The 23,797-nt window shown below is 52.5% G+C and overlaps 2 protein-coding genes across 10 annotated transcripts in view; both read right to left on the bottom strand.

Moving 5' to 3' along the window:
* Positions 1–1,574, bottom strand: part of KDM4B (lysine demethylase 4B) — a 134,805-nt gene extending 133,231 nt beyond the window's left edge. For all 6 annotated transcript variants that reach the window (XM_060007515.1, XM_060007520.1, XM_060007516.1 and 3 more), the window contains exon 1: positions 1,467–1,574. The gene's annotated coding sequence lies outside the window, so the exon portion shown is untranslated. The remainder of the gene's footprint in view (positions 1–1,466) is intronic.
* Positions 1,575–8,983: 7,409 nt separating this feature from the next.
* Positions 8,984–23,797, bottom strand: part of UHRF1 (ubiquitin like with PHD and ring finger domains 1) — a 32,740-nt gene continuing 17,926 nt past the window's right edge. For 3 of the 4 annotated variants that reach the window (XM_060007510.1, XM_060007511.1, XM_060007513.1), the window contains 11 exons: positions 23,425–23,525; positions 23,146–23,332; positions 22,474–22,597; positions 22,275–22,382; positions 21,909–22,013; positions 20,746–20,852; positions 18,119–18,491; positions 16,094–16,235; positions 15,847–15,992; positions 13,989–14,087; positions 8,984–10,490 (listed from right to left, as the gene is read on the bottom strand). In XM_060007510.1, coding sequence (XP_059863493.1) covers positions 10,344–10,490; positions 13,989–14,087; positions 15,847–15,992; positions 16,094–16,235; positions 18,119–18,491; positions 20,746–20,852; positions 21,909–22,013; positions 22,275–22,382; positions 22,474–22,597; positions 23,146–23,332; positions 23,425–23,525 — 1,639 coding nt within the window. In that variant the 3' untranslated portion in view covers positions 8,984–10,343. The remainder of the gene's footprint in view (positions 10,491–13,988; positions 14,088–15,846; positions 15,993–16,093; positions 16,236–18,118; positions 18,492–20,745; positions 20,853–21,908; positions 22,014–22,274; positions 22,383–22,473; positions 22,598–23,145; positions 23,333–23,424; positions 23,526–23,797) is intronic. The other variant, XM_060007512.1, reaches the window with a different exon arrangement.

The following is a 23,797-nucleotide window of genomic DNA, read 5'->3' as shown; positions in this document are numbered from 1 at the left end:
CTGCTTCTGCGAGGGTGGTGAGGAAAAGCTGACCGGGGAGTTGACAAACCCTCCCGACGCCTCATAAGGAAGCTATTATTGGAGAATTAGGGGAGTCACCGGCTCTTGCACGGCAGCGCGGAAAGCCCAGAGGAGTCATGGAGTGAGCCCCTTTTAGGGGCTTTCTCCAGCCTGGGGACAGCCGGATAAATGGCTGCTGAGGCAAAGGGGTGAGGCAAGCAACCTCAGACCCTAAGACAGCGCTGGCAGTCAGTGGGAGCCACGGGAGCTTGCTGAATAAATGCCACGGACAGAAACACATGGAAAAGGACACACTCTTTACATATCACAGGATTGTTGGGCTCCATTGCACAGAACAACCTTCTCACTAGTTTCATAACTCGGGAAACAGTTCCCAGGTGCACCTGAATCATTAAAACAAAAGCATCCTCCCCCAACCAAACAGATGGGACACACCAAGAAGCAGTCCACGTCTCCCCAGACCCCAAGGGAAAAAAATCCCCTATAAAACCTTCCACCCTGGCCCCGGCAGACGCGCACCCCATTCTGCCTGGTGTCATTGCGCCCACTGGGCGGAGACCCAGGCCCTTGCAGATCTGGGGCAGGTCCCTTTCAGAATGAATCCGTCCCCCAGATCCCACGGGGCTGGAGAGGACAGCCCAAGGGGTCCCCGCGGGAGCGACACCAGGATTTATTTCTACAGAGAAGGGGCCTTCGAGATGGCGATCGGGCAGAGAGGGGAAGGCCGTGGGGGCACGCGTCTGGAAACTGCTATGTGCATATCAAGTGGATAATTTTTTTATAGGAAATTCTGATTGCATGCTTATTTTGGGGGGGCTCAGGGAAATGGGGTGCGAGTTTGGACGCCGCGATGGCACGGCGGTTGACTCGGGCAGTGGGGTGGGATGCAGTGATGGACATTTCGGGGGACACCGCTGGGAAGCGCCCCGTTAACCCCACCAGTGCCCAAGGGGCCGGAAATGGAGGCGGGTTTCACCCAGGGCCTGGGATATCTCTCTCTCTTTCTCTTTACTATTATTATTTCTTTTAATTATTAGGATTGTTGTGAATAATGGAAGGTGAGGGCCCCGCCAGGCAGGGCCAGCCGGGCCGGGCCACCCACGCTGTCATCTTTTGTGCGGGGCCGGAGGGGACGCCCCGGCCCAGCCCCCGCGCGCCCCCGGCCCGGGCAGGGCGCCCCCGCCTTCCGCCCCCGGCCCCGCCATTGTCCGGCCGCGCCGCCCCCGCCCGAGGCCCGGCAAGCGCCCGGGGTCGGGCGGTTAACGCCCCCAACCGCCTCGCGGGCCGGGACAAAGCACTGCGGCCGCGGCCCGAGCAGGCCGCGCCCGAGGCCTGGGCCTCGAGTCCCGGGCGCCCGCCCGCCCGCAGCCCCAGGCGCGGCGCGGGGGCGGCGGCGGCGACGGGGCCCGCGCTCGGACGCGGCGGCCGCCTCCCCGCGGGCTCACCTGAGGCGGCGCGCGCGGCCCGGTCCGGAGCTGCGGCGCGCGCTCCCCCGCCCTCGGCGTCGCACCCCCAGGCCCTGCTCGGGCCGGGCCCCGCTCGGTCGCTGGCGGCCGAGCCCTCCGCGAGCGTCCCGGGCGGGGCTTATAAGGCCGCTCGCCAGCTCCGCCCCGGCTGCCATTGGCCACCGAGCCCACGCCCGCGCACCCATTGGCTGCCGCTGACAGCTCCGCCCCTCCCCTCCGCGGGGCCCACCAACACCGCACGGCCCGCCCCCTGCGCGCCTCGATTGGGCGGGCGCAGGCGCCGGTCTCGCCTCGCCACTGGCCGGCCGGCTAGGACACGGCGGCGCCCACCCACGTGCCCGCTGACCGGCTTGGTTCTCATTGCAGGCTGCGCACGCCAGACAAGAGGCCGCGACCAACAGGACGGCGCTAGGTCTCAGATTGACAAGGGCGCCTCGGGGACCGCCCAACGACCGCACGGGGGCAAGAGAATATTGGCTTACGGGGTCAGCCCCAGGCGCGGACTGGCTGGGGCGGGTGCCAATCACGGTCCGGGCCCCGCCCTGGTTATCAGGCTGCAGCTGAGTACGTGAGACCCAGCACAACATCAGCACCGCGCCTGGCAGGCTCGAAGAGGGGGTTCGAGACCCAGAGCCGGAAATTGGGTTCAGCGTTCTCCAATTCGCAAAGTCCCGAGTTAGGAAACATAGCTTCAACGTAACTCAATTTGCAAAGGAGGAGAACTGAGAACTGGTGAAATAAAAGTCAAGCAGAAAAAAGAAAAAAAAGTCAAGCAGCAAGAGCCCCTGCCTCCCCTTCCCCCCTCCCCCCCAAAAAAATTCCAAGTTCATTTCCGTTGCAATCGACAAAACTTTGCAAAGGCGCCAGGCCTTCAGGGTAAAGCTAGGTGACCTTCGCCGACTTCCCTAAAACGTAAGGGAGGCAAGGAGTTTGGTGCCTCCTGACTTAGGTCCAAAGCTCAGCTGGGCCCACATGCCTCACTGTGGTTGGCCTCCAGCGAAGTAACCTCGCTGGGCCGCAGTTTCGCCTGTGAAATGGATATGACGGCGATACAACCCCTCACCGTCGGCCCCTCTCCTGGGAAGTTTGCGCGAATTGGTGAGAGGAGGCACGTAAAGCCTTTGACCATGTGACTTCGCGAAGTGTGCATTTAATTAAGGTTTGCCATTATCATTATCATCATGATTATTAATTGCATACCAGGCAGTAGGCTGGGCACGCCCCCATTTCGTCTGCAGGAATGTAAATCGGACAATTCGATATTTCCCAGTAACGTGGCGAGTGCACCTACGCTCTATTCCTGGAGGTCCTGTACCCTGAGAAAGGGTCCGGAGCGTGGAGCTTGCCTGGTTCAAGTATGCGGCTGCAGCGCTGTACACAATTGTTTCCAGATTATATAGATAGCTTGTAGCACAGGGTACTCTGGAATACTTTTAACTATGTAGCGGTTGAAAAGGGGGTAGATCTACATGTACTGTCATGGAATGATTCCCCTACAAGCCATGTGGAGAGCTGCAGAATGGTCCAGAATTCTGAACAATACCGTTATGGAAAGGAACGCAGAGCAAATATCCTGTGGTTTCTAAGAGCCCATACCTGTGGCAATGCGCAGAACAAGGCCGTCCCCAAACTGAGTAAACTAAATCTTTGTGGAGAGGAGGGATCCACGTTGGTAAAAAGTGTAGTTGGTGAGGAGTTTAATCTGCTCTAGGGTGATTTACATCGTCATGGGGCCATATTCAGATATTCCCTCAAGCAGTTAAAATTTAACTTAAAAAGTAGGAACCAGTAACTGCTCCCAAGGAACTCCCTAACCCGTGGGAAAGACAGAAATGTAATCTGGTAGCAGTAATATAGACTCAAAAGTGCAATTGTATGGGGATCCCCCTATCCCAAGCCTTTTTCTTCTCTACTTCCCAGTTAACCCCGTTAGACAGTGAATTCCAGGTGTTTGGATTTCACAGACTCTGGAATTTTTTTTTTTTTTTAATTGGGGGACCTAAATAGGTTGTCAGCTTTCCAATTTTGCTTAGGGGGACTTTTTATAATTTTTTCTCAAGTTCCTTTTTTTTTTTATTTTAATTCCAGTATGGTTGATCTACAATGTTATATTAGTTTCTGGTGTACAGCGAAATGATTCAGTTTTAATGTGTATACATACATAAATATATATATATTCTTTTTCATATTCTTTTCCATTATGGTTTATTACAGCATATTGAATATAGTTTCCTGTGCTATACGGTAGGACCTTGTTGTTTATCTATTTTATATATAATAGCTTGTATCTGCTAATCCCAAACTCCTAATTTACCCCTCCCCCACCCCCTTTTCCCTTTGGTAACCATAAATTTGTTTTCTAAATCTGTGAGTCTGTTTCTGTTTTGTGAATAAGTTCATTTGTAGCATATTTTAGATTTCACATATAAGTGATATCATATGTTATTTGTCTTTGTCTGGCTTACTTCACTCAGTATGAGAATCTCTAGGTCCATCCATGTTGCTGCAAATGGCATTATTTCATTCTTTTTTATGGCTAATATCCCGTTGTATATATGTACCATATCTTCTTTATCCATTCATCTGCCGATGGACATTTAAGTTGCTTCCATGTCTTGGCTATTGTAAATAGTGCTGCTATGAACATTGGGGTGCATGTATATTTTCAAATTAGAGTTTTCTCTGGATATATGCCCAGGAGTGGGATTGCTGGATCATATGGTTAACTCTATTTTTAGCTTTTTAAGGAAACTCCGTACTGTTCATCACAGTGGTACACCAATTCACCAATTTACATTCCCACCAGCAGTGTAGGAGGGTTCTTAGGGGGACTTTCTTAAATGCCATCTATATGTTAAGAAACTTCACAGTTGTGGAATCCAGACAGGAAGTATATTTGACGGTTCACCATACAGTCCTTTCAACTTTTCTACATTTGAGAGTTTTCATAACAAAATGTTAGGACAGAAAACTATAATCACTGTCATTTAATTAAAAGGTGTCCTATGCAAAGCAGGAAGAACTCAGTCTCAGAATTTTCAAATTAACTTGAGAACAACTCACTAATCATTTTCCAGTCTTTGCAGACAGGTGCAGATCTCACAAAGGGCTGGGGCTGGGAATCACAGGCATCTGTCCCTAAGTAAGGTCAGGAGGACCTCTGGCACTGGCCTTCAGATGACCCAAGGCCAGCTCATTTCTAACTGTTCTTCACATTCCTCTGCTTTCCTAAAACTCCCCTCCAGCTTCCGCTTATGGGCTAGTCTGATGCATAAAAGATAGAGATGGACAGAAAAATAGATCCTCCTATGTCTTTATTTTTATCTTTTGGCTGCACCACATGGCTTGCGGCTTAGTTCCCCGAGCAGGGATCGAACCCGTGCCCCCCTGCAGTGGAAGCACAGAGTCTTAACCACTGGCCTGCCAGGGAAGTCCCTAGATCTTCCTATGTCTCTAAAAAATAAATTTTTAGAAATACATTTGGGGGGTAGATCCTTGGTGGTCCAATGGTTAGGACTCAGCACTTTCACCGCCGTGGCCCGGGTTCAATCCCTGGTCAGGGAACTACGATTCTGCAAGACACGTGGTACAGACAAAATAAACATAAAAATTAAAAAAAAAAATTTTTTTAACAAAAAAATTTTTTAGAAAACAAATACATTTGGAGGAGGAATGCTAACATTCCATTTCACGCCAAGCAGATATCGCTAGACACGTGTAGTATACGTTTCACTTTTATGAGCACAGACACATAATGCAAACACCAGACCACGGCTCATGTGTTTGTTTAGGTGCTGGACAAAGCAGGCTACCCCACCAATGAACTGAATAGAAAAGAAAAACCGGCACAAAATAGTATATACACTACTGTCCTAATGTCATTCTTTAAATTTGTATATAAAACAAATACTTGGAGGGACTTCCCGGCGGCACAGTGGATAGGACTCCTCTATCCCAATGCAGGGGGCCTGGGTTCGATCCCTGGTCAGGGAACTAGATCCCACATGCATGCTGCAGCTGAGGGTTCACATGCCACAACTAAGGAGCCTGCCTGTCGCAACTAAGACCCCACGCAACCAAATAAATAAATATTTAAAAAGTAATAAATACATGGAGAAACATCTTTAAACAAATATGTACCATGGCTTTGCCGTGTCCTCGAGTAAGCCACTTGTCTATGCCTCAGTTGTTCTGAGGTTGAATGCTGCAGTACCAACACACATGTATAAATAAAGCCTAAAAATATTAACCCTTTCGGGGGCAGGATTATGTGCTTTGGCTTTTTCTTCACATATTCAGTTTCCAAATGTTCTGAAGGGATTATGTATTAATTTTATAACGTGGGGTGGAGGGAGAGAAGGAAGTTTTACATTAAGAAAAAAAAAAAACAACCAGGTAGATTTTAAAAGGTGGTCCATCCACACCCTGGAATATTACTCAGCCATAAGAAGCAGTGAAGTGCTGACACTTGCTACAACGTTGGATGGACCTTGAAAACACCAGGGTCAGTGAGAGAAGCCAGACACAAAAAAACTATGTGTTGTATGAATTTATTTATATGAAACATCCAGAACAGGCAAGTCCACAGACAGAAAGTAGGTTAATGGTTGCCAGAGGCTGGGGAGGGGTGGGAAGTGACTGCTAACGGGGATCGGGCTTCTTTCGAGGGGGGATGAAATTCTGGAACCAGACAGAGGTGATGATTGCACAACTGTGCAAATATACTAAAACCCACTGAACTGTACACTTTAAGTGGGTGTTATGGCATGTGCAATATATCTCAATAAAACTGCTTTAAAAAAATTAAAACTACCAAAAGTCTACCAGGAAATGAATACACCTTACATTGTGATTATTTCTGCATAGCAGTGCACATACACTTTTCTGGGGTTTGCTCATTTTTAACAATGACACTGTTCTTAACTTTTATGTGAGAAACAAAAAAATTCCACAATCTCCACAATTAATGCACCTCAGGGTGTTCTGCCCCTGTGTGCGGCCCACTTGGGGACACTTATGGAGTTCCCTCTGATCCTCATAGCTGGGCATCTTTCCTATTTTTATTTCATGTTCACACTTTGATTTTTTTTTTTGAGATATAACTCGTATACTGTACAGTTCAAAGGATTTTAGTACCTCCACAGGTATGTGCAATCGTCACCAAATTTAGAACATTTTCATCTCCCCGAAAAGAACCCCGCACCCTCTAGCTCTCACCCCCTCTCCCTCCCTACTGGCTAAGCATCGCTACACTAATCTGCTTTCTGTCCCCACAGATCCCTGTGTTGAGCATTTCATGTGAATGAGATCATACCACATACGATCTTTTGTGATTGCCCTCTTTCACTTAGCATAATGTTTTCAAGGACATACTTGACATATTTGAAGGTCCAAAAGAGGCAGAGCTTTATTGTTTTTGTTTAAGATTTTTTTTTTGACGTGGACCATTTTTAAAGTCTTTATTGAATTCACTACAATATTGCTTCTGTTTTACGTTTTGGTTTTTTGGCCATGAGGCATGCGGGATCTTAGTTCCCCAACCAGGGATCAAACCCGCGTCCCCTCCATTGGAAGGCTAAGTCCCAACCACCGGACCGCCAGGGAAGTCCCTGTTTCTTAAATCAGATCTGCCCACGTCATTGTCTAACCATCCGTACAAGGTGCCAGTGATAGGTTGGTGTGAGTAATGGCATCTGCAGAACTCGGCACTATCACCTTCCCTGGAGTTGATTGTTAAACTTGCCTCATCCTTGGGGAATTCCCTGGTGGTCCAGTGGTTAGGACTTCACACTTCTATTGCAGGGGGCATGAGTTTGATGCCTGGTCAGGGAACTAAGATCCTGCAAGCCAAACCGTGCAGCATGGCCAAAAAAAAAAAAAAAGAATGAAAGAAACAAGACAACAAACAAAAAAACAAACAAAAACCAAAAAAAGCCATAAACGAGACAAAAAGACAACCCTCAGAATGGGAGAAAATATTTGCAAACAAAGCAACGGACAAAGGATTAATCTCCGAAATATATAAGCAGCTCATACAGGTCAATATCAAAAAAACAAACAACCCAATCAAAAAATGAGAAGTCCTAAATAGACATTTCTCCAAAGAAGACATACAGATGGCCAAGAGGCACATGAAAAGCTGCTCAACATCACTAATTATTGGAGAAATGCAAATCAAAACTACAATGAGGTATTACCTCACCAGTTAGAATGGGCATCATCAGAAAATCCACAAACAACAAATGCTAGAGAGGGTGTGGAGAAAAGGGAACCCTCTTGCACTGGTGGTGGGAATGTAAGTTGGTACAGCCACCATGGAGAACAGTATGGAGGTTCCTTAAAAAACTAAAAATAGAACTACCATATGATCCAGCAATCCCACTACTGGGCATATACCCTGAGAAAACCATAATTCAAAAAAATACATGCACTCCAAATTTCACAGCAGCACTATTTACAATAGCCAGGGCATGGAAGCAACCTAAATGTCCATCAACAGAGGAATGGATAAAGATGTGGTACATATATACAATGGAATACTACTCAGCCATAAAAAGGAATGAAATTGGGTCATTTGTAGAGACGTGGATGGACCTAGAGAATGTCATACAGAGTGAAGTAAGTCAGAAAGAGAAAAGCAAATATCGTATAATAACACACATATGTGGAATCTAGAAAAAGTTACAGATGATCTTATTTGCAAAGCAGAAATGGAGACACAGATGTAGAGAACAAATGTATGGATACCAAGGGGGAAAGGGGTAGGGTGCGAGGAACTGGGAGACTGGGATTGACACATATACGCTATTGATACTATGTATAAAATAGACAAATGATGGGAACATGCTATATAGCACAGGGAACTCTTCCTAATGCACTGTGGTAAATGCGAAGGAAATCCAAAAGGGAGGGGATATCTGTATGTGTGTGGCTGATTCATTTTGTGTGCAGCGGAGGCTAACACACCATTGTAAAGCAACTATACTCCAATAAAAATTAATTAAAAAAATAAAAACAAAAAAACCTTGCCTCATCCTTGGTCTCTGACTCCTGCTGGAAACAGCATTTCAGGTCACCAGCCTCCACACCCCCACGTACCCCCATCTCCCCAGGCCTGCAGAGGGCCCCCTGGGGCCAAGCAGCTCCTTAGTTGATGATTCAGGCTGCTGACACCCACTCAAGGCAGAGCCAGTCTCCTAGTGGGGGACCACAACAGCCTCCGTTTCTTCTAATGTAAATGGGGACAGTGCCACCCACCTTGGTGACACTAAGTGACGTCTGGCTCCAAGCTAGAAGGCCTGGCTTGGCCCCTATGGACCGCTGCACGTCACTTGGACCTTGTGGGCCTCAGTTTTCTCATCTGCAAAGTGGGAACGATGTCACCTGCCTAGTCTGACTCCGGGGTTTTTGTAAGGAGAAAATGTGTTACTAGCTATAAAAGTGCCTGGTGGGCTACAAAGCACTTTGCAAATAGAAGACACAACCAAATTCATCTGTAAAAGGCATTTATTCTGAGAATCTAAAACCTGGACAGAGAATATTGAACTTCATAGAAAAAGCCTACACAGGATTTCGTCGTTTATTCCTAATACATTAACCACCTAATAATAAGGAAAAAAAGAGAAACTTTTAAAACAATATCGCTCCAGTCTGTCTGCAGTTATGTGATTTAAAATATCCCTGTTCTGTTGAGGTATAAGCTGCAAACTTTGGTCAAGTTAGAAACATTAACAAATCATTCCAAAAAACACAAAACTCCCCCCCCCCAAAAAAACACAACCAAACCCTAAGTTATTAGCTTTCTCGGTACATATACAGTAACTACAAAAAAAAATTTCATTTAGAAAGGTTTTTTTTTTTTTTTAAAGTTTCCCTCTTGTAATTCCCAATTGGCGAGTTGAAAATTCAACTTCGAGGATCGACAAAAGTCCCATCGTCCCCACTCGCTCACCCGGGGTCTCCAGGGAGGCGCTGGAGGACCACAGTTTGAGATTCTGGTTGGCACCGTCAACAATTCAGTGCTGAGAAAGAGCCCCGTGTTGAAGAAGGAAGGAGGGACCAAAGGCACTTGAACGTGGCCCCAGGCGTTTGCTTCCGTGGCGTCCAGAGGGGACGTCGCTGGGCCGCCCATCGGCCCCCATGGAGGGGAAGAGTCCAGCGGAGGTAGCTTCAGTGTGGCCCCAGCTCTCTGCTCGGGTGGCCGGTGGGGACGCAGAAGCAGCCCAGTGGGGGATGGCTTGGAGGCGGTGGGGGGGGGTTCAACCGGGCCCAACGGGACTTCTTCGCTTTTCCTTTGAACAGCTTTTCCTTTGAACACTTTCCTGCCGGCAATGCAGGGCCAACACCACACCCAGGGCCACCGCCAGGCGGGATTTCACCTCTGGGGGCCTGACCCACCAACCTTGAAAAGATTGTTCTAGGCAGCCCGGCGCCGTCTTGCGAGTCAGCGGCCAGAACAGCTGAGAACTTGATGCTGGGAATTTCAGTGGCCTTCACGCCAAGTTGTTTCTAATTCCATCCTCAGAAGAAAAACAATTTTTTTGTTTGTTTGTTTTTGTTTTTTTCCGCTGATAAATTGCAGGCTTTTTATTTATTTCTTTCTTTTTAAAACCAAAATAAAAACATGGAGAAGTCCGACTTTCTTCCTTCCTTTGAGCCATAATACAAATTCCTGAAAATTTTATAGATTAAAAAAAAAAAACCCAAACCGGGAAGACGAGGCTTTTTTTTTTTTTTTTAGGGAGTGGAGGAAAAACTACATGTTTAAGTTAAGCTCACTAACAACAAAATGGGGGCCACAGACCCCCCCCGATAACGTTTTTTTAAAAAAAACACACGGCGAGAAGTGCTTGAGGATCACCGTCCGCTCCCGTAGCCAGGGAAGAGCTGGTTGAGGACGGCCTGCAGTGGCTGGTTCACGTGCATGGTGTAGCTCCGGCCCAGGTCATAGCGGCAGGCCGGGCAGCTGAACACCTGGGCCCGGAAGGACCTGTCCAGGCAATCCTGCGGGAGAGCGGGTGGTGAGAGGTGCTCCCGGCCACCCACTGTCCCCCCGGGGCGGTGTCGGCAGCCCAGAGGCCCCTCCTGACCCTCAGTCTCACTTGCCACTGCTGGCTGCCCATCACCAGCCCGGCTGCCCCAGGCTCAAAGATTCCAAGGTCGGGAATTCCCTGGCAGTCCAATGGTTAGGACTCCGCACTTTCACTGCTATGGGAGCGGGTTCAATCCTGGGTCAGGGAACTAAGATCCCACAAGCCGAGCGGTGTGGCAAAAAAAAAAAAAAAAAAAAAAGACTCCAAGGTCATCCCGGCCACCAGGCCCGTGTACCTGCAGGTCACACCACCTGACAGGTCCATGCCCTGGCTCTCTTGTCACCGTGCCTCGGCTCAAGTCCCCTCCTCAGAGGACCCCTCCTCGAAGCCCCTGGAACATCCCCGCCTCACCTCACCCTGTCTGCTTTCAAAACAGTACCTTCCGCCTTCTGGAATCATCTTGTCGACTAACCTGCTGGCGTGTAACACACCAGACACTCCCCAGGATGGGGGCTGTGTCTCCCTGAATCTCCCGGCACCAAGCACAGGACCCAATCCAGAGTAGATGCTCAAGGAACATGTGTCGGTGAGAAGACGGGAGAAGAGGGAGGAAGGAGGGGGTCTGGATGCTGAGACAGACTTCTGGGTTTGAACCCACTTGTCAACCCAGTGACGCCAGGGGAAGAGCCAGGTGGAGCCCGAGCTGTGAGGCTGACAGGCCCTACCTCCCCGTCGGAGCCACAGGCCGAAGACACCATGGGGAGCGGGCACCTGCACAGGCGCACACACCTGAAGGATGGCGCCAGGCAGCTGGGTGAGGGGCAACACCAAGCTGGTGAAAACCTGCTGCTGCCACGTCACGCTACCGCTGGACGCAGACGGCTGCTTTTGATCCCTGTTTTTAAAAAGTCCTGGACTTCCCTGGTGGTCCAGTGGTTAAAAATCCACCTGTCGATGCAGGGGACACGGGTTCGAGTCCTGGTCCGGGAAGATCCCACATGCCGCGGAGCAACTAAGCCAGTGCGCCACAACTACTGAGCCTGTGCTCTAGAGCCCGCGTGCCACAACTATGGAGCCCACGGGCCACAACTACTGAGCCCGCCCTCCTAGAGCCCGTGCTCTGAGACAAAAGAAGCCACTGCAATGAGAAGCCTGTGCACCACAACAAAGAGTAGCCCCAGCTCGCCACAGCTAGAGAAAGTGCAAGCACAGCAATGAAGACCCAGCACAGTCAAAAAAATACAACAAAGACAAAAAAAAATAAACTCCTGTGTTCTTGTGCAATATAAAGTCTACAGCCTAATCCCAGGCACAAGAGGTAGTGCTTTCTGCTCAACACACTAAGACTTGGGTTCAAAATCAGGTTCTGGATCGCTGCACGATTCACAATGGCCAAAAGGTGGAAACACCAAGAGTCCATCCACGGATGATGGCTAAACACAATGTGGTCCATCCACGCGCTGCCACGTGACTCAGCCTTCAAAAGGAAAGAGGTTCTGACACATGTGACAACATGGATGAGCCTGAACACGATGCTCAGTGAGAGAAGCCAGACACAGAAGGACAGACACTGTCTGATTCCACTCATGCAAGGTCCCTAGAGAGTGAGATCCACAGAGACAGGAAGTAGATGGTTAGGGGCCAGGGGCTGGGGGAGGGGCTGGGGAGTGAGTGTTTCTTGGGGACAGAGTTTCAGTTTGGGAGGACGAGAAAGTTCTGAAGATGGAGGGTGGGGATGGTTGCACAACAGTGTGAACGTACTTAATGCCACTGAGCTGTGCACCTAAAAAATAGTTAAAACGGTAAAGGTTATGTTATCTGTATATTACCACAGAAAAAAAATATTTTAATAGAGTAAAAACAAAATCAAATGCTGGGACGTCAGGGTGGAGGGTCAAAGCCACGAACGACAGTCGTGAGGATGCCCAGGACAGACACGCACTCACCAGGGCCACCTCCTTCGCACTGGCGGCACAGCGGCCGCAGGTGTGGTGACTCCCTGAGCCGCTCGGCCTGACCTCGCACGCGCCCCGCGTCTCAGTGTCCAACTGCGCGCTGGCCGGGTACACCTCAAAGCCAGAAGGGTGCTGTGATGCCCCTTTCCACGGGGCAAAGGGGCTCAGCACGGTTACAGGCTTTCCAAGGTCACACGACCAGAAAGGGCAAAGCCGGAGGTCAAAGCCACACTGCCGACCCCGACGATGTGTTCTCACCCCGCCCCGCCAAGCCTCTGAGCCCCCTCGGGCTCCACACGGCCTCAGACACCCAGGGGCATCTCTCCTGGCCACACAGCTGAAGGGCCTCGGTCAGGCCACATGGCACGACTGCTGCCCAAGTGTCCATGTTCTCAGAGTCCATCCCCTGGTCTGATAAGTGACCCGACGCCCTGGACCAAGACGGCCCCGAGGCGAGAGAGCAGCTCAGAGACCCAGGGTGACCAGGAGGCAGGGACAGTCCCTTCTAAATTACGTGCCTACACTGCCCATGAGTTCCTACTGACCGACTCTGGCCAGAAGGCACTGCACAGACACCATACACGCAGACCAGCGCTTCCCAAGTTGGGGGACCCCTGGGACCGAGTGGGTGGGGCCTCAGATGCTGCTCAGCCCCCCAGCACTCAGGACACCCCACGGTGTGTTCACTCTGGTGTCGTTCACCCCACGACAGAGAACGATCCGGCCCCAAACGTCAGCACTGCTTGGGGAGAGACCCTGGTCTGGCCCAATCTCAGCCCCTCCCAATCTCTTCTTTCAAAAGCATCAGATCAGGTACTGTTTCCCTCCTAAGGCTGACCACTGGCTGGAACCCTCCAGACCCGCCACCCGGCCCCCCTCCCCTGCCCTTGTCCCCAAGAGGCCCTGGCTACTCCAACATGCCTGTGGGTCTAAGCTTCTGCACAGGTCACTCTGCCTACCTGGGATGCTGCCCCAAGGACCGCCTCAGGTGGCAGGTTAATGCCACCTCCTCCAGGAAGGCTTCCTCCCTGCTCCTCTAGGGGATAAGCGCCTCACGCATCTCCAGCCCAGCCCACTTAGTCATTTAGTATGACCAGATCCCAGGCCAGGACAATAGCCCAACCTCTCCCACACCGGACCTCCAGGCATCTAAGAGGCTGGAGAGGACCAGTGCGTGGCCCCCAAGGAAAGTAGGCGCCGACCTGTTGAAGGCACAGCAGAGGGCCGGTGTGGCTGGAGGTTCGGGACGATGGCAGGGTGGGCAGTGGCTGGGCGAGGAGTTTGCGTTGGATTCCGGGGCACCAGGAGGGTGGGGAGCAGGGAGCGAGTGATGGGCGCCTGTGATTAAGGCTGGGGTGCTACTGTAACCCAGGTCACCTGGAAAAGAGACCCTCAATCCCCTCGAAGGGCCGGGGGCGGGAGGTGCAGAAGCAAAACCGGCAAGCCCAGGTTGGCAGCGTGGGTCCGATCACCCCTCCAGGACCTCCCGTCTGGGGCCCTCAGTGCCCACTCACCTTGCACACGGTGTGCTGGCACACGGTCGTGATCGGGCGGTACACCAACTCCTGGCAACAAATACACTGGAACGCCTCCTCCACTTTGCTTAGGAATTTCTGGAAGCAGAGGAGAGGGTGCATGAGCCCGGCAAAGGCTCAGTTCCCCAGAGTGAACGAGCACGACGGGTCCCCAGACTCCCTGCTTAGCCCTCGCCCCGGCCCGAATCTCATCCTGCGGCACCGGAGCACACGCAGGCTGGAGATCAAGACCGCACTCCATGAGCGCTTCTCTCGGCACAGAGCCCAGCCCTGCAACACACGGCACCGCCTGCCTGCCGCCCACTGCTCAGACCCCGGGCTCCAGCAGCGGATGAGACAGAGAAACGCCTGCCTTCTTGGAGCCTGGGGCGCAGCGGGGAAGACCAGAGATTAAGCAGGTGAAAGACAGAAAGGTCACAGCAGTGCTGGGGAAAGGACAGCAGGGAGCCCCAGAAGGAGGGCGGTCAGAGTCCCCCTGTGGAGAAGGTGACCTGTCAGCAGAGAGACCCGAAGGACGTGGGGCGGCTGAATCACAGCCTCCTAAGATGTCCACGTTCGAAGCCCGGGACCTGTGGACGTGTCACCTCATGGGGCAGAGGGGACTTCGCAGGTGGGGTTAAGGCCCTTGAGACAGGGATGACCCTGGATTCCCCGGGGAGCCCAACGTCATCACAGGGTCCTTATAAGAGGGAGGCGGGAGGGTCAGAGGCAGAGAGAGACGGGAGATGCTGCACTGCTGGATACGACAGAGATACGAGGATAGAGGACGGGGCCGAAAGCCCGGGATGAGGCGCCTCCAGAAGCTGGAAAAGCCGGGAACCGATGCTCCCCTGGAGCCTCCGGAAGGACCAGCCCTGCCCACACTTGGACTTTACCCCTAAAGGCTCACTTGTTAGGGCAGCCACAGTGATTTCATGCCGGAGGGAGACTGAGCCGGGAGCGCTGGGGTGGAGGGTACTTCCCCAAAGAGAAACCCACGAGGGCAGAGGCCGTGCAATGGTATGACCAGGAGGAAGAGTCCAGAAGGAGAGGACGTCAGCAGTAACGGGCCGCTCGCCCAGGGCTCAGAGGATCTGGGTTTGACCCTGACCGTGAGCCATGGAGAGCCAACCCCCACCAGGCAGGGGCAGCCAGAGGACGCTGAGCCACTCACTTCCAGTGACCCATCAATGTCACTCACCCCACTAAGGCAGGAGGATCAAAAAAAAGACAGCGCCGGTTTGGCGGTTCCTCAGAAATTTGAACACAGAATGACTTCATGATCCGGCAATCCCACTTCTGGGTTTATGCCCAAGAGAACTGAAGACAGGGCCGCAGAGACTTGCCCACCTGTGTTCACAGCAGCACTGTTCACAACAGCCAAAAGCTGGAAGCAACCCAAGTGTCCACTGAGAGATGATGGATAAACAAATTCCATCTGTACAGTGGAATATTACACAGCCTTAAAAAGGAAGGAGAGTCTGACACCTGCCACAACACGGATGGACCCTGAGGACATGATGCTCAGTGAGAGAAACCAGACACAGAAGGACACACACTGTCTGATTCCACTCATGTGAGGTCCCTAGAGGAGTCGGATCCACTGAGACAGGAAGTAGATGGTGGGGGCCAGGGGCTGGGGGAGGGGCTGGGGAGTCAGCGTTTCATGGGGACAGAGTTTCAGTTTGGGAAGATGAGAAAGTTCTGGAGACAATGGTGGGGATGGTTGCACGACAGGCTTAATGCCACTGAGCTGTGCACTTCAAATAGTTCAGATGGTCAGTTTCATGTTTTCTCTATTTTATCACAATGGAAAGAAAGAGGCCCCCGCCACCCGGGCGAGGGTAGGGGGGCTCACCGGCCCGTCCTTGAGTGACTTCAGGATCTCCGTCCACAGCTTTGTGTTGCTCTTGTCCTCCTTGATGAGGCTGCTCTGCTGGGTGGTGAGGCTGTAGGGCTCCACCTTGGTCTTCTTGGGTGCCCCTCGCGAGGACCCGTCGCCTCCTGGGACAGAGCAGGGCGGGTGAGGGTGGAGGCCCCCCCACCCCGCCCCCCGAGCACGAGGATGGGGTCCCGAATACGAGGACGGCCGCTGAGACACCCACCAGCCGACTTGCTTTTCCGCTTGCCCTTCCTGGGGGACGCGAAGTCCTCCTCCCCGTCGTCCTCCTTCTCCAGGGCTTCCGTCTTGCTGTTTTCCTTCTCCTTCTCCCTCCTGGCCAGGGCCTCCAGGTAGCCTTCCGGGTACTGTGAGGAGAAGACAGGACGGTCACCCCTACCCGGTCCCCAGCCGGGCCCCAGAGACGGACTCTGTGCTCCCTTGGCCTCAGCTCAGAGGCCTGCACCAACTTAACTCTGGAGCAGTAACTAAGCACAGAAACGCACAGGAACAAACGTTAATGGCACAGCGGCAGTGAGAGAGGTAACGCACGGTAGAGGCCCACCACCAGATCAAGCAAAGAAGACAGTCTTTTTCCTTTTGTTTTATTTTTTGGGTTTTTTTGGCCGTGCCCCACGGCTTGTAGGATAGGATCTTGGTTCCCTGACCAGGGATTGAACCCTCGGCCTCGGCAGTGAAAGCGTCGAGTCCTAACCACTGGACGGCCAGGGAACTCCCAAGACAGTCTTGGTATCTTTCCGTTTCGATAAGAAGTAGGCAAACTTTTCAAGCCAGGGGCCAGGCAGTAAAAGTTTCGGGCTCTGTGGGGACAAAAGCTGGCCCAGCCCCTGTGAGATTGAATGGGCGTGGCTAGGCCCCAGGAAGACTTCGTTTACTCACCACTGGCCCAGGGCCTTAGCTCCACAACCCATTCTGATGGGTCTTGGACTCCTCTGAGCCCCATCAGGCATTATCTAATTAGAAATGGGGTTCTAAGGCACCTACAACCACATCCGATTCTCCAGTGTTTCATCAAGAAACCCTCAAGCTTTTCTAGCAACACAAACTTGCAACGAAGGCCTAAGTTCTAAATAAAACATCCTCCTCTCACCAAACAGTGACATGCCTGACCCATGGCTGGCTCTCACCAGTTCCTCCGCCTCTAAAAGTCCCTGTGTTTGTGACCACCTAGAGGGGTGGGACAGGGAGGGTGGGAGGGAGACGCAAGAGGGAGGAGATATGGGAACATATGTGTATGTATAGCTGATTCACTTTGTTATAAGGCAGAAACTAACACACCATTGTAAAGCAGTTATACTCCAATAAAGATGTTAAAAAATAATAATAAAAAATAAATAAATAAAATAACATAAAATACAATTCCCTGTGGAACAACCAGTGTGTTCAAAAGGCAACTCTTTGTGGCCTCCCGGTGGGGGGGCAGGGGGCGGGGCGGGGTAGGTGCTATCAGACTCTCAACAGCAATTAAGATTCCTTAAATAGTCCCACCACGACTTATCAGCTGGAAATCGGATCACCAGGAGGAACAGAAAACACCATAATTATAGTGCAAAAAAGCCGTACTCTGCACGCACTGGGCGAACTCTTGAAGACGGAGGATTCTGCTGCTGTAAAGAGGTGAGTGATTGCTCCAGGCGATCAGTCCACCCTATCTTTACATTTAGACCTTGCTCTATTCTATATTTAGACCAATTTTATTGGTTTGTCTGCTTTGGGGGTAGGGAGAGGTGATGGACAGACAGGAGAAAGAGAGATGGGGGACTGCCCTGGAGGTCCAGTGGTTAAGACTCGCCTTTCAATGAAGGGGGCACAGGTTCAATCCCTGGTCAGAGAGATCCTGCATGCTGCAAGGTACGGTCAAAAAGAAACAAAAAAACAAAGAGACAGGGAAGAGGGGGAGGAGAAGAGGGGACGGGAGGGGACTGGCCAAGAGAGAGGAGACCGGACTCCAGATTGATTTCGGATAAGCTCTTCAAACACAGCTCAGATAAGGAAGGCCAGCTCTCAGCTCTAACATCACAAAGCAAAGACGCAAACCTGCCTGAGCCACCCCTCCCCTATATCCACTGGCTGAAGGACAGGGATGGTACAGCCAGCGAGGTGTCACCAGCTCACAGCCTGGAAATCGTCCGGGATGAGAAAAACCCCAGAGAGCATGGCTCCCCGCTCAGACGCTCCCGGCCCAGGCCCCGGGCACGAGCTCCAGCTGTGAGCACAGGCCTGGACGCACCTGCATGGTCAGCCCCAGCTTCTTGATCCGGTCCTTCCCCTCCTTGGTCCAGGGCCCCGGCTCGACGTCATCCCTGCGCAGGAGGAAGCGCCACACCAGGAAGCCGGACTTGCCCTTCTCGGGCCAGTACCTCACGACCTGTGGGAAGAAGCGCGGGGTCAGTGACCTGGGGGCCAGGGGTGGGGGGCAGGCACGGGGGCCCCCACTCACCTTGTAGATGCCGTCATACCGGTTGCCCTCGATGGGGGCGTACTTGCTGTGCTTGCGGCCCTTGACGTTCCGCACCACCCGGACCGGCTTCCCCGACCGCCAGTCCTTGGCCTCGGCCCCTTTGAGGTCGTTGATGGGGGCAAAGCAGTTCAGAGCCAGCGCCCTGCGGGGAGAGCCGGGCCCACACGCTGGACTGCATCCCCCAGAGAGAGGGGGTTGCGGCGTCCCAAGCCCCCCCCCCCCCCCCCCCCCCGCCCACCGTGAACATGTGACCTTTGGAAAGTCAGTGCTTGCAGATGAAGTCAAGTTCAGAGGCGGTCAGAATGGATTAGGGTGGGCCCTAAACCCAATGACCGGTGTCCTTATAAGGAAAGGGAAACTGAGGGAGTTCCCTGGTGGGAACTCGGCGCTCTCACTCTCGAGGGCCCGGGTTCAATTCCACGTCGGGGAACTAAGATCCCACATCCCACAAGCCACACCGAGACATGGCCCCAAAAAAAAGAAGAAAAAAATTTTTAAATAAATAATTAAAAAATAAAAATTAGGACTTCCCTGGTGGCGCAGTGGTTAAGGATCTGCCTGCCAATTCAGGGAACACGGGTTCGAGCCCTGGTCTGGGAAGATCCCACGTGCTGCAGAGTAACTAAGCCCGTGCGCCACAACTACTGAGCCTGCGCTCTAGAGCCTGCAAGCCACAACTACTGAAGCCTGCGTGCCACAACTACTGAAGCCCGCGCACCTAGAGCCCGTGCTCCGCAACAAGGGAAGCCACCGCAATGAGAAGCCTGCGCACCACAACGAAGAGCAGTCCCCGCTCACCGCAGCTAGAGAAAGCCCACGCGCAGCAACGAAGACCCAACACAGCCAAAAATAAACAATTTAAAAAATAATAAATAAATAAAAATTAAAACTAAATAAAAAAAGAAAACAGACACACTAGGGGACAGGGCCCCATGAAGACTGAGGCAGGGCTTGGAGAGTCACATCTACAAGCCAAGGGACGCCAAGGAAGGACCCTCCCCTGGAGGTTCCAGATGGAGGACGGCCCCGAGACACCTTGACTTTGGACTCTGGGCCTCCGGAATTAGGCAAGAATAAATTCCTGTTGTTCTAAACCACCCAGTTGGGCAGTGTTTTGGTACCAGAGCCACAGGACACTAACACGATGTGGGGGAAGACGTCACCCAGGAGAAAGCAGGTGGCACACAAACGCGGCCTGGGCCGGCAGGCCTGTCCCGACAAGGGGCACAGCAGCCTGGGGTTGGTGGACCGGGGAGGTCAGCTCAGCATCTGATGCAACGCCACCACCTTCCTCAGGTGAGCAAGAAAGAGAGCTGCCGCCGCACAGCTGTTCTCCGTGCAGATGGTGGTTGGTAAAGAACGGATTTCTTAGAGTTTTAAGCCCAGACTTTTATCATTGCTCACGAGCAGTTCCTCACACTGTCAAATCTCCTCCGAAAATGAGATTTTTTTTAAATGGCTAGCGAAATTTAAATATTCTACTAGACTAATACGTGCACGAAAATGAACCCTTCCCTCTTTTTTAAAGAAAGATATTTAGGCAAAGAGCTTTCTGGAAAGAAATACCAATTTGTATTTCTCCCAACAGTGGAACGCTAGTCTATGCCTTGGCATTTCTCAACACTGGAGAATTTGGGGCCAACTTTACAGGGTAAATAAATAGTATCTCATCATTAGTTCAATGTGTTATTTCTTTGATCACTAAAGGTGAACAAATTTTCATGGCCACTGTAGATCTGTGTTACTTGGCAGAATGATTTGCACGTCCTTTGCTTTTTTCTGTTAGTTTTTCTTATTGATTTGCAACACAGCTCTTTACATATAAGGGCATAACCATCATCAGGTGTCATGTTTGTGGCAGACTTTTCCCCCAAGAGTCACCTGCCTTTTCATTGTACTTATGGGTTTTATTGGTATAATTTATAATACTTAGGTCATCAAATCTCTCTTTTCCTTTGGGCTCTGTGATGCTGTATCCCATCCTGTAATCGAGGCTCAGCAAACTCCTGCCCACCTTGTGGTGTTGCAGATAAAGTTCTACTGCAACAGAGCTGTCCACACTCTTTTACACGTGCTCTGTGGCTGCTCACGTGCTATGACGGCAGAATTGAGTGGTTGCCACAGAGACCGTGCGGCCCACAAAGCCAAATACGTTTATTATCTGGCCTTTTGGGGGAAAAGTTTGCTTCAGTGCATCTGATTGACTCACAGGTGGACAGAGTAGGGAAGAGATGGACATTCGTGGTCCCTACGTTCCATCACAATCTTAATGGGAATCTAACTTCCTGCACATGAAAGCCCCAAATGGGACCCATCCCCTCCCCTGTGAAGCCACCAGAGGACAAGGCAGACAGACACGTGCTGGTGAAGATATAGGAACACTCGATTCTGCAAACCTGTTGGTGTTGGTGAGTTTCTGATCACAAGACTGCTCTGCAGTCCGCTTGTTACCGGAAAGGTCTCGTCCACCGCTACCTGTGTACGTGAACGAGTTCCCGTGGTCCTGAAACAGATACGGAGGGCAGGCTGAACCCTCCGCACAGAGGAGAGGAGAGACCCACTCAAAACAAACCCACACACACCCGTCAGGATGTCAACCGTCAAAGAACCAGGATGTCAGGATCAACTACCAAAGAAACAGATAATAACAAGTGTTGGTGACAGTGTGGAGAAACTGGAACCCTGTGCACAGCTGGTAGGGATGGAAAATGGTGCAGCTGCTGTGGAAAACAGTATGGAGGTTCCTCAACAAACTAAAAACAGAATCACCATATGATCCGGCAATCACACTTCTTTATACCCAGAAGAACTGAAAACAGGGACTTGAAGAGATTTTTGCAGATCCAGGTTCATAGCATTACTCACAGTAGCTAAAATGTGGAAACAACCCAGGCATCCACTGATGCATGACTGGATGAACAAAAATGTGGTCCGTCCACACACTGGAATATTGTTAAAAAGGAAGGAGATTCTGGGCTTCCCTGGTGGCGCAGTGGTTGAGAGTCCGCCTGCCGATGCAGGGGACACGGGTTCGTGCCCCGGTCCAGGAAGATCCCACATGCCGCGGAGCGGCTGGGCCCGTGAGCCATGGCCGCTGAGCCTGTGCGTCCGGAGCCTGTGCTCCGCAATGGGAGAGGCCACAACAGTGAGAGGCCCGCGTACCACAAAAAAAAAAAAAAAAGGAAGGAGATTCTGACACATGCTACACCATGGATGGACCTTGAGGACATGATGCTCAGTGAGATAATCCAGACACAAAAGGACGAATACTGTGATTCCACTCACAGGAGGTCCCTAGAGAATCAGATCCACAGTGACAGGAAGTAGATGGTAAGGACAGGGGCTGGGGGAGGGGATGGAGAGTCAGCGTTTCCTGGGGACAGAGTCTCAGTTTGGGAAGACGAGAAAGTTCTGGAGATGGACCGTGGGGATGGTTGCACGACAGTGTGAACGTGCTTAATGTCACTGAGCGTGCTCTTAAAAATAATTAAGATGGTTAAGTTTTACACTGAGTATTTGCCACAATTACATAAAAACAAGACCAGCTTCCCACACTCACCACGTCGTCCTCATACCCTCCAGCCAGGACCAGGGAGTACGCCCCATCGTTGCTCCGGCCGTGGATGCCTGCCACATGAGGTCGATGGACCCCAGACTCGCTGACCTGTGAACACCACCGAGAAATAAGTGGCACCTCCTGGACCAGCCGCTGCTCGACGGCCCTCTTCGCTCCCGCCTTTGGAGCCAGCGCCTGACTCCTTCCACTGAAAGCATCACTTCTGTTATGAGAACCTCTGCCCCCGAGAGATCGAGTCCTGGCCATGCCAGGGAAGGACCTGGCGTGAATCCCCAGCCTCCTGCCCTTGGGATAGCCCTCCCCAGTGGAGGGGCTCCTGGAAGGCCGGGGCCCGACGTCTGCAGGTACCTGGACTCTGAACCTCCACATGGTGCCCACGGGGATGCCCGGGATGGGGCCAAAGTGGTTGGACGGCACGATGGTGCACTCCTTGGTGCGGCCCACGCACGCCATGCCCTGTCCATTCCAAAACAGAGGGGAGAGCAGCGTGAACGGCCGCAGGGGCGTGGGGGGCGGCAGGGGCGCACGGGGCGCGGGGGCCCCTCACCTTGCCCCAGTCCCGCTGAGAGGACGACGTGGCCGACGCCATCTTCGCCTTCTTCTTACTCTCCTTCAGCTTCTCGCCTGCCTGCACCACCTCGCTGGAGTCGATCCGGCACTCAGGGCAGTACCTGTGACCACAGGGACGTCACCCTCTGCCCGTGGCTGCACGGCCACCTCCTTCCAGCCCCCTGCCGTCCTGTGCATCCAAGACCAGGGCGGCGGCAGGGGGCTGAACTTGAATCCACGAGCGTGACATAAGAAAGCGAGTTCCTCGGTCGCACGGGCCACATCTGAAGTAGCCGCGTGTGGCGAGTGGCGCCCGTGGTGGACGGTGGACCCTGACCCCCTCCCGCTGGTAATGGCAGTGCCTCCCACGGCAAGGCCAAGTCCAGCCAGCACGTGGCAAACTCACAGGGCAGCTCGACGGCACCTGCTCCCTGCCGTGGACTCGGTTTCCCCAACTCCACAGGGAGGGGACGGTGCAAACGACAGCCACTGCCGTTAGCAGATCGGGGTCCTCAGACCACAGCCCAGTGTCACAACTGTCCCCTCCAGCGCTGGGGACACCCGCTGCATTCCTGCCCGCCTTGCCTCCTCCCTGCAGGGAGCCAGGGCCCAGGCCTCGCACCCGCCCCCACCGTCATCGCGGGGTCACCGGCAGCCTCCGGGCACTCACCACTCCTCCTCGGTGGGGATGCTGCTGAGCGGCGGGCACAGGCAGTACGTGTGGAAGGCCATGTCGCACTCGTCGCACAGCAGCTGCTTGTCGGGGTCCTGCTTGCCCCCGCACAGGTGGCAGGCGCACATGCGGCACGGCTTCCGCTCGTCGTCCTTGCAGTGCTTGCAGGAGGGCCCGCTCTTCCCTGGACACGGGAAGATGGGGTCAGCTCGGGCAGGACCCCGCCACACCGGGCGCCCTGCCCGCCCACTGCAGAGGGGCGGGATCGGAACTCACTTCTTGTCGGGTTTTCCACCATGGGGTTCCCCTCGCCAGGGCGCTCAATCTTGAAAACCTCGTCCACAAAGATGATCCGACAGTCGTTGAGAGAATCGTCCCTGCGAGAGACAGGCCGTTAGGACATCCCACGGGGCCAGCCCTGCCCAAGCGCCCGAGAAGACTTCGCCACGTCAACACAGTTCTCAGAGCCTGTGAACAGCTCCGCCTCTAATTGCATCAGAGAAGAGGCTTTTGCAGGGCACTGTGAACTCGATTAGCTACTCCCCTTGCAAATTCAAGTCCTACCAAATCAGGAACAAGGTGAAAACAACAGACAAACCAGAGTTTCATCACGCGATGCATTTGAGAGAATCATTTCTAACTTGCGCGT

Source organism: Delphinus delphis, chromosome 3 (genome assembly GCF_949987515.2).
Source record: "Delphinus delphis chromosome 3, mDelDel1.2, whole genome shotgun sequence".
Classification (NCBI taxonomy): domain Eukaryota; kingdom Metazoa; phylum Chordata; class Mammalia; order Artiodactyla; family Delphinidae; genus Delphinus; species Delphinus delphis.
This window is presented reverse-complemented; position numbering and strand designations above follow the sequence as displayed.